Genomic DNA, 9,903 nt, shown 5'->3' on the forward strand with positions numbered 1-9,903 from the left:
GGTCAGGGTATATGCCACAGACAAACAGTTTCCATGCTTCTCTATCCCGAGCTAACTTTTTTTTTATCTCATTCCATGTCTTATCACTTCTATGTATATCAGCTTCTTTAATTCTTCTCCATGTTCCTCGTCGCCTTCCCTTTGATCTTCTGCCCTGAGAGTTCCAGTCCAATACTTTCTTTGTTATAGTGGAGTCATTCTTTCTGAGTGTCCAATCCACCTCCATCGTCTTCTTCCTATTTCCTCTCCCACTGGTTTCTGCTGTGTTCTTTTCAATAGTTCTTCATCTTTAATTCCATCCATCCATTTTATTCTGAGTAGCTTTCACATGCACCTGTTTACATAATAGTTTTGATCACAAAGTTTGTGCCTTAAGCGTTTTACATGAGGTATGACACTCGCCTTCTGACCGAGTCCCGCTTTGAGCGTTTCTAGACGTTTCTAATACGCTTCAACAGTCGTAACGTCACTTCCCTCATAATGACGCATGGTAACTTAGTAACTTAACTATCGGAACAATGGCGGACGCCCTTATGAAATACTTCTCCGACGAACATAAAAACGCATCCAGAGGGGGGAAAAACATTTGATCTGATCATGTCTTAACTTTTACACATTCTGATCACAAGACATATATGAAACGTTCTAGCCAGCATGAATAATAAAAAGTACCGATTTCTCTCTCTCTCTCTCTCTCTCTTTCTCTCTCTCTCTCTCCCTCCCTCTCTCTCTCTCTCTCTCTCTCTCTCTCTCTCTCTCTAGCCAGCTACTCCTACCTACCCTTCTCTCTCTGTGTCTCTCTCTGTCCCTCTCTCTCCCTCTCTCTCCCTCTCTCTCTCTCTCTCTCTCTCTCTCTCTCTCTCTCTCTCCTCTCTCTCTCTCTCTAGCCAGCTACTCCTCCCTCCCCTTTTATCTTTGTGTCTCTCTCTGCCCCTCCCCCCTGTCTCTCTATCTGCCCCTCCCCCTGTCTCTCTCTCTCTCTCTCTCTCTCTCTCTCTCTCTCCACCTCTCTCTCCATACTAGCTTATTTCCATCCTTTGGTTGTTGATGATTTCGTCGTCTGTGTTTTGAGTTTAATGTCTACTGTTTTGTTTAGAAAATTAAACATTCGTGGCAACCTCTGATTAAACCCCTGGCCGGTTATTGGTCCCTCGTGTTTTTATGCCAAGTTCTCATTCCAAGTAAATTGGATTTTAAGAAAAATCTGCATAGCAAACAGAGACTGCTGAATGATCCGACTTGATCCGACAAAAACGTTTTAAATAAATTTTGGCCAGAAATACTTAAATTCAAATTTTCGTTCATTGAAAATGTCCTTAGGTTGTCAAAAAATTGTTCAAATCCGACACTTGGAAAAAAAATTGAACATTTTTGAATGAGATTTTTGAAATAGTTGACGATTTAGGGATTTTAACATAATCGATCAATTTTTGATTTTAAGAAAAATTCTGGCCATATTTAAAATATTGCGTTTTGTCAAGACAATTACAATAATTGTCATGTGTGTGTTTTCGTGATCCAGTAAACTTGACGCCCTCCTCTCACGACATAGAATGATGAAATTAGAAAGAATTGGAAGAAGCGTCCAATGATGAAATTAGAAAGAAATGGAAGAAGCGTCCCAGCCAGGACCGTGAACAATAGATAGAGTGGTTTAAATTAATATGGAGCGGCGGTTGTTTGTCAAACACGCCAGCCACCACGAGTAACCAGCAAGGTCGATAACTTCTCTTCTCATCCATCTTAAATTAAATGAAATTGAGCTTTTATATAGCGCAATATCCACTAAACGTGCTCAAAGCGCTTTACAAGAGGTCCCTGATCAACAGCAACATTTTACATAACGCCTTTAAGCGATATTACAGGGTTTTTTTTTCGGACAGTGACAACGCTGTTAACGGCCAGGTACTCTTTTTACACCTGAGAACGGTGAGAGAATGTGAATAAAGAGCATTCTCCAAGGATTCAACAATGCGCCGAGCTAGGATCGAACTCAGGGCCTTCCGGTTCTAAAACAAAGAAAATCATAACTTTTTATTCTTCATCCTGGCTACAACTTTCCATATGCCTTGTGATCAGAATGTGTAAAAATCAAAACATGATCAAATTTATGGGGTTTTTTTTTTTCCTCTAGATGCGCTTTTATGCTCGTCGGAGAAAATATTTCATACGGGCGTCCGCCATTGTTCCGATAGTTTAGAGCCAGTGTTACTAAGTTACCATGCGTCATTAGGAAGGAAGTGACGTTACGACTGTTGAAGAGTATTGTTCATATTCTTTTGATAAATATCAAATTAAGAAATTAAGGAGGAGGAACCAGTGTAAGATAAAGAACTGGACAAGTGTGTATGAAAGGTGCCAGACAAAACAAGAAAGAAAAATACAAGAACAAGAACCATCCAACTATCTGGAGCATATATGGTGTAATGGTAGCACGTCTGACCGGTAATCAGAAGGTTTGCGGTTCGATCCCAGCCGAATTCGACTGATTTTTTGGGATAGTTCTTTTTCTCATATGTTTCTTTCTTGTTTTGTCTGGCACCTTTCATATTCACTTGTTCGCTTCTTTAATTTTTTTTAATGTGTTCAAAGCGCTTTACAAGGGGTCCCTGGTCAACAGCAACATAACATGTAGGACGGGACATGACGCCTGTTAGGCGATATTACAATTTTTCGGACAAAGACAACGCTGTTAACGGCCAGGTACTCATTTTACACCTGAGTACGGTGAGAGAATGTGAGTAAAGAGCCTTTTCCAAGGACTCAACTATGCGCCGAGCGCGAGGCTCGAACCCAGGACCTTGCGATCCGAAAGCGAGTGACATACCACTAGACCACATAGCCGCACAATATTGTTTTGGTAGGATACTAGTCTTAGCTATTGGGACCACCAGGCAAAGTGAAGTACGGATGTAAATATCTTTCAACGTTGTTTTCAACGTGCGGCTAGGTGGTCTAGTGGTATGACACTCGCTTTCGGATCGGAAGGTCCTGGGTTCGAGCCTCGCTCGGCGCATAGTTTAGTCCTTGGAGAAGGCTCTTGACTCACATTCTCTCACCGTACTCAGGTGTAAAATGAGAACCTGGCCGTTAACAGCGTTGTCTGTGTCCCAAAAATTTGTAATATCGCCTGACAGGCGTCATGTCTCGTCCTACATGTTATGTGTTGCTGTTGGCCAGGGACCCCTTGTAAAGCGCTTTGAGCACGTTTAGGGATATTGCGCTATATAAAAGCCCAAGTCAAGTCAAGTAAGTTTTTTTCATACAAAATCCATCAAGCTGCCAAAAACGTATTGGTAAATGTGACCCTTCGCCTCAAAACGGTATTAAGTCGGGTTGGTTAAGATGTTGAAAATCACAAACTAAAGAGATATATACGTGGATACTGGGAACCATCTGCTTTCATACTTACTATGGTACTATCACTACCAGTTCGATTATGATGATTTGTTCTTATTATGATTCAGAATTGAGCACCACAATGTCTGGTTTCATATGTGACGCTTCGCCTCAAAACGGTATTAAGTCGGGTTGGTGAAATGTTGAAAATTGAATTTATAGCCAGAAATATCAGACTTGTGTTGAGTTTGTATGTTTTATTGAGGAGAATGGATACCATATTTTAGGATGCTAATGCCAACGATTTATATTTTTGACCAGTTTAACATTTAATAATACCGTTTTGAGACGATGGGTCACAAACATAGAAATGTTATACAATACCAGTCAAACCAATAAATTATTCTAACTGTTCTTATGGAAAGAACTATTAAAACCGTATTAAAAATATTTGAGACTGTACAACAGATACAATACGATACGTCACAAAAAAGGTCTATTTTCCCATTAGTGGTAAAATAAATGTCCACATGAAATACGGATTGTTATCTCATCGTGAAAGACAAAGACGAGTGTGGGCTAGAATGACAAACTAGGTTGTAAAAAGGATTCGATAACCGATAACCTTTATAGAGATAAAGTACTCATAGATCAATATCGAATGAAACCTAAGAGGACAGAAAATAAATACGATACAAATCAGACTTGTTTGTTCAACTATAATATTGTCTTCTGTTTGTTTGTTATTATTATATATTATTTTTATTATTATTATATATTAGTATTATTATTATTATTATTATTATTATATTATTATTATTATTATTATTATTATTATTATTATTATTATTTATTTTTTTATTATTATTATTATTATTATTATTATTATTTTATTATTATTATAATATTATATTATTATTATTATTATTATTATTATTATTATTATTATTATTATTATATTATTATTATTATTATTATTATTATTATTATTATTATTATTATTATTATTATTATTATTATATTATTATTATTATTATTATTATTATTATTATTATTATTATTATTATTATTATTATTATTATTATTATTATTATTATTATTATTATTATTATTATTATTATATTATATTATTATTATTATTATTATTATTATATTATTATTATTATTATTATTATTATTATTATTATATTATCATCATCATCATCATCATCATCATCATCAATATTGTATTTATCATCATTATTAATCTCATTATCATAATCATTGTTTTTATTACTTTCATTATCATCATCATCATCATCATCATCATCATCATCATCATCATCATTATAGCCATTACATTTTTTTTCTCATTAAACTCGTAAGTTGACTTGGGTCTGGAAAGTTAAGGTTTATATTTCCATTTTGTGAATTATTACGTTACCAACCAATATTTTTTTTCGTTGTTAGGATTCGAGATGTATCTGCTAATAATTTCTCGTCATACCCCAATGTAGCTGTCGTAAATTATGAATGTGTTCACTTCATTATTTTGTGACTGGATGTAAAACTAAAACATCAATTTTACGCAGTTGGTATTTTGGAATCGTTCTATGGATGTATAGGACCCAGACCAAAACCGTCAATAACTATGAGGTTAAAATATTGCTGCCCATAAATGGGCACGTCAGAAAGAAAAGTAAGTATCTCCTGAAGGCAAGGCCACTCATTTTTGTTCTCAAACTTAAAACTTGAGTTTCTAGCTGCTAGCGGAATATCCTCTTCATGTGATCAAATAGTTTTTCAAGGGGTGGAGGGGGGGGGGGAGTCAATAGTATTAATTAACATATGTGACACACCGTCTCAAAACGGTATTATGTCGGGATGAACAAGATGCTGAAAGGTCAATTTTAAGCTTAACTTATCAAGAAAATAAAATCTCGGTTTTCAGCACTTTAAAATTCTATATTTTTTCTTCAATAATCCATTCATGGACTCAACCCATGTCTGATGTTTTTGGTCATAGATTCTATTGTCAGCACTTTGATCATCCCGACTTAATACCGTTTTGAGGCGATGGGTCACATATAGGAAAGACATTGCGTCCATGGGGCGCTATTATATTTTCTTGTTGACAAAGAGCACACTATTACAGTTCAGGTACTCATTTTACTCCTGAGTTCGGTTAAATGATGCGAGTAAATTGCCTTTATCTAAGGACTCACTTTTGCACGGCCACAGCAGGATTCGACCTTGGGGCCTACCAATCCTAAGGCGGGTGCCTTACCCTTATAGAGCGCAAAACCGCATGGAAGCATAGCCATCGTTAAGTTATAGCCTGACACTAAAACCTAAAAAGACTGGCATTTTGACGTCATTGTTTGTTTTTTGCACCGCCTAGTGAGTTTGTCGTTAGTAGAGATCTTGGAAACAAGTGGTCCCATTGGTTGAACTATTGAATGCAACTCACGATTTGGTTTTTGTTTTTGTGGCCAAAGACTGGCATTTTGACGTCATTTTTTGGTCAGTGTCAGGCTTTAAGTTAACGATGGCTACGATGGAAGACCATAAAGAAGTAGAGAAACAGAAAACATGTTTGACGCTAACGGCCATTTCCGTTTAATTTGCCCATCCAATCTAACAAAACATTTCCCGTTGTTTTATAGCTAGCCATCGAATGTCTAAACTCCGACCCGCTACTTTTTAACCCTCTCCTTACCAGCCATTTTCAGAATTTTCCCTAAAACGTCACGCCCACGCAACACAAAAACAGATATTTCTAACTCAAATAGAAAAGCAACAAGAACATTCTATACATAATATTGTTCGACAATATATGAGCTCTATTACAGAATATAATTTTTATATAGCTATAGCAAAAAGAAATGAAATCTGGATGAGAAAAGTGACGGTTGCGTCGTAACAAATGTGACGATTTTCCAATTGGTGGTATGGAGAGGGTTAACTTTTGAAGATAAAGGTGATGCTGTTGTCACGAAGGATTGTGTCGGGTTTTAGCTCTATTGAGTGAATGCATTATCTACCAAATTCACTCCCTTGATTGCTGGACAAAGAATAATCACAAAGAACTCTCCACACGGAACTGGTATCTCAGTGTTTGTTGTGGCATGTTGTTATTCAATCGATTGATTATGTGAAACTATCGACCCCCCCCCCCCAAACAAAAAATAAAATCCCACTACTGGCCACATGTCCCTAGTTTTCAATGTGTTGGACCGTAGCCATCGTTAACATAATATATAGCCTGACACTAAAACCGTAGCCATCGTTAACTTATAGCCTGACACTGACCAAAATTGACGTCAAAATGCCAGTCTTTGGCCACAAAAGAAAACAAATCGTGAGTTGTATTCAATAGTTCAAACAATGGGACCACTTGTTTCCATGAGCACTACTAACGAAAACTCACTAGGCGGTGCAAAAACTAACAAATAATAACGTCAAAATGCCAGTCTTTTGGGGTTTCAGTGTCAGGCTATAACTTAACGATGGCTACATTCAGTGTCAGGCTATAACTTAACGATGGCTACGTTCAGTGTCAGGCTATAACTTAACGATGGCTACATTCAGTGTCAGGCTATAACTTAACGATGGCTACATTCAGTGTCAGGCTATAACTTAACGATGGCTACATTCAGTGTCAGGCTATAACTTAACGATGGCTACATTCAGTGTCAGGCTATAACTTAATGATGGCTACGTTCAGTGTCAGGCTATAACTTAACGATGGCTACGTTCAGTGTCAGGCTATAACTTTACGATGGCTACATTCAGTGTCAGGCTATAACTTCACGATGACTACGTTCAGTGTCAGGCTATAACTTAACGATGGCTATGTTCGTGTCAGGCTATAACTTAACGATGGCTACGTTCGTGTCAGGCTATAACTTAAGTATCAGGCTATAACTTAACGATGGCTACGTTCGTGTCAGGCTATAACTTAATGATGGCTACGTTCGTGTCAGGCTATAACATAACGATGGCTACGTTCAGTTTCAGGCTATAACTTAATGATGGCTACGTTCGTGTCAGGCTATAACATAACGATGGCTACGTTCGTGTCAGGCTATAACTTAATGATGGCTACGTTCGTGTCAGGCTATAACTTAACGATGGCTACGTTCGTGTCAGGCTATAACATAACGAGGCTACGTTCAGTGTCAGGCTATAACTTAACGATGGCTACGTTCAGTGTCAGGCTATAACTTAACGATGGCTATGTTCGTGTCAGGCTATAACTTAACGATGGCTATGTTCGTGTCAGGCTATAACTTAACGATGGCTACGTTCGTGTCAGGCTATAACTTAACGATGGCTACGTTCAGTGTCAGGCTATAACTTAATGATGGCTACGCTAAAACCCTCTAGGACTAAGAGTGTGACGTCATTTTTTTAGTTTTGTGCAGCGTTTAGTGATTTGTGGCTAGTGGAGCTCAAGGAAATAATTATTCAATTGGTTGAACTATTGAATACACCTCACGATTTGTTTTCTTTGGCGGCGAAAGACTTGTCTTTTGACGTCATTGTTTTGCTCTATGTCAGCGCGTAGCCATCGTTAACATATAGCCTGACACACTAGAACCGAAGCCATCGTAAAGTTATATAGCCTGATACTGACCAAAAAATGACGTCAAAATGTCAGTCTTTTGCCACAAAAGAAAACAAAACGTGAGTTGTATTCAATAGTTCATCCAATGAAATAACTTGTTTCCATGAGCTCTATTAATGACAACTCACTAGGCGGTGCAAAATCCAAATAATGACGTCAAACTGGCAGTCCTTTTGGATTTCAGTGTCAGGCTATATTATGTTAACGATGGCTCAGCCCGCTCCTCCACCACCACCACCACCTTCCTCTCCTTCCAACCTTTCCTCATCAACATGTCTACATTTTTCACATCCAAACAGGCACATCCGTGGCAAATGAGCAACCCAACAACAGGAACATCCGGCTGGGGTCCTTCCTCCCCCTGGGATCCAGAGCCTCGGAGGCATCAGATGGGAACCAGGATCACTTTGTCGGGGTTTGGCACTGCAAGTTCAAGATGCCCAGAGTCTTGAAGAAACTCAAGTTCCCAACCACCATCGAACCTCACAGTGAGTAATGTTTGTTTGTTTAATCCTCTTCGGGCCTTGAGGCACATAGAGCATCCACCAGACATCTCCATTTTTTGCGATCGGCTGCTTTTGCGGTGGCTGTATTCCAGGACAGGCCTGCTTCCTTTAATTCTTTCTTTTGGGTCTTCCCGCTTTCTCTTCCCATCTGCTGTCTAGTACAAAGCTGTCTTGGGAAGTGACTCTTTTTCCATTCTGGCCACATGACCCAGCCAACGCCATCTTCTTCTTTTTATTTGGCTTTCAATGCTAGTGCAGTCAGCTTTCTGTAATAGATCCACTGTTTTTATTTTTGTAGGCCAAAAGAAATTTAAAATTCTTTTTAAACACTTGTTCTGAAAGGCTTCTAGTTTCTGTATTAAGGAGGATGTCATTTTCCAGCTTTCATTTCCATAAAGCAGTACACTTAAATTACAGTGAGTAAACTCTCAGTAGTAGAGCATCATCTTCCTCCATGCCAGTTCTTTCATATCGTACTATACTTATCCAACTATCTATAGTCTTTGGCCGTCCTTTTTCCTCTTTCCTGTTAATTGTAAGTCCAATACATCCTTCTACAACCAATAACATTGTGCGGCTATGTGGTCTAGTGCTATGACACTACTTTCGGATCGGAAGGTCCTGGGTTCGAGCCTCGCGCTCGGCGCATAGTTGAGTCCTTGGAAAAGGCTCTTTACTCACATTCTCTCACCGTACTCGGGTGTAAACTGAGTACCTGGCCGTTAATAGCGTTCTCTTTGTCCGAAAAATTGTAGTATCGCCTAACAGGCGTCGTGTCCCGTCCTACATGTTAAATGTTGCTGTTGACCAGGGACCCTTGTAAAGCGCTTTGAGCACATTTAGTGGATATTGCTCTATATAAAGCTCATTTTTTAAAAATTATTTTAAGCTCAATTATCGTTGAGTCTTTTATCTAGCCGCGTAATGGAATAATGCTTTTTAAACGGGTACTTGAAAGTGGAATTTCAAAAAGAAACGAATCTTCGTGTTCTTTGTTTTCTTAATCTCTTTCAAGTAAGAGTTCTTAAGGTTTGGCAACCTTAGGGGGTTTCCGCCTTGCAATCTATTTATAATGAGATCCGGTTTCTTTCATTCTGCTTTGAATGGACATTCTTTGTTCACAATGACAGTAAGTACAATTGTAATGGTGATGATGATGATGATGATGATAATGATGATGATGATGATGATGATGATGATGATGATGATGATGATGATGATGATGATGATGATGATGATGATGATGATAATAATAACTCGCAAGGACTTAAAACAAAAACAAAAAATAACATTAGTTGGACACAATATCTAATCACATTGACGAAATTACGTGTTCAAGTTCTTTTTTTAAAAAATTTTTTAAGAACTCGCATGATGACAAATTTTGGAGAAGAAGTGGAAGTTTTTCAATACGTTGGGGCCAAAGTGACAGAAGGTTTTGTTGTATTT

General features: G+C 38.0%; 1 protein-coding gene across 1 annotated transcript in view; it reads left to right on the top strand.

The window, feature by feature from the left end:
• Window positions 1–9,903, top strand: part of LOC144976602 (uncharacterized) — a 71,308-nt gene that overhangs the window by 58,170 nt on the left and 3,235 nt on the right. The window contains exon 4 of the mRNA XM_078920897.1: window positions 8,248–8,436. Coding sequence (XP_078777023.1) covers window positions 8,248–8,436 — 189 coding nt within the window. The remainder of the gene's footprint in view (window positions 1–8,247; window positions 8,437–9,903) is intronic.

The sequence above is a fragment of the Berghia stephanieae genome, chromosome 7 (assembly GCF_034508935.2).
Source record: "Berghia stephanieae isolate SIO BIC M18660-M18661 chromosome 7, UCSD_Bste_1.3, whole genome shotgun sequence".
Taxonomy (NCBI): Eukaryota; Metazoa; Mollusca; class Gastropoda; order Nudibranchia; family Aeolidiidae; genus Berghia; species Berghia stephanieae.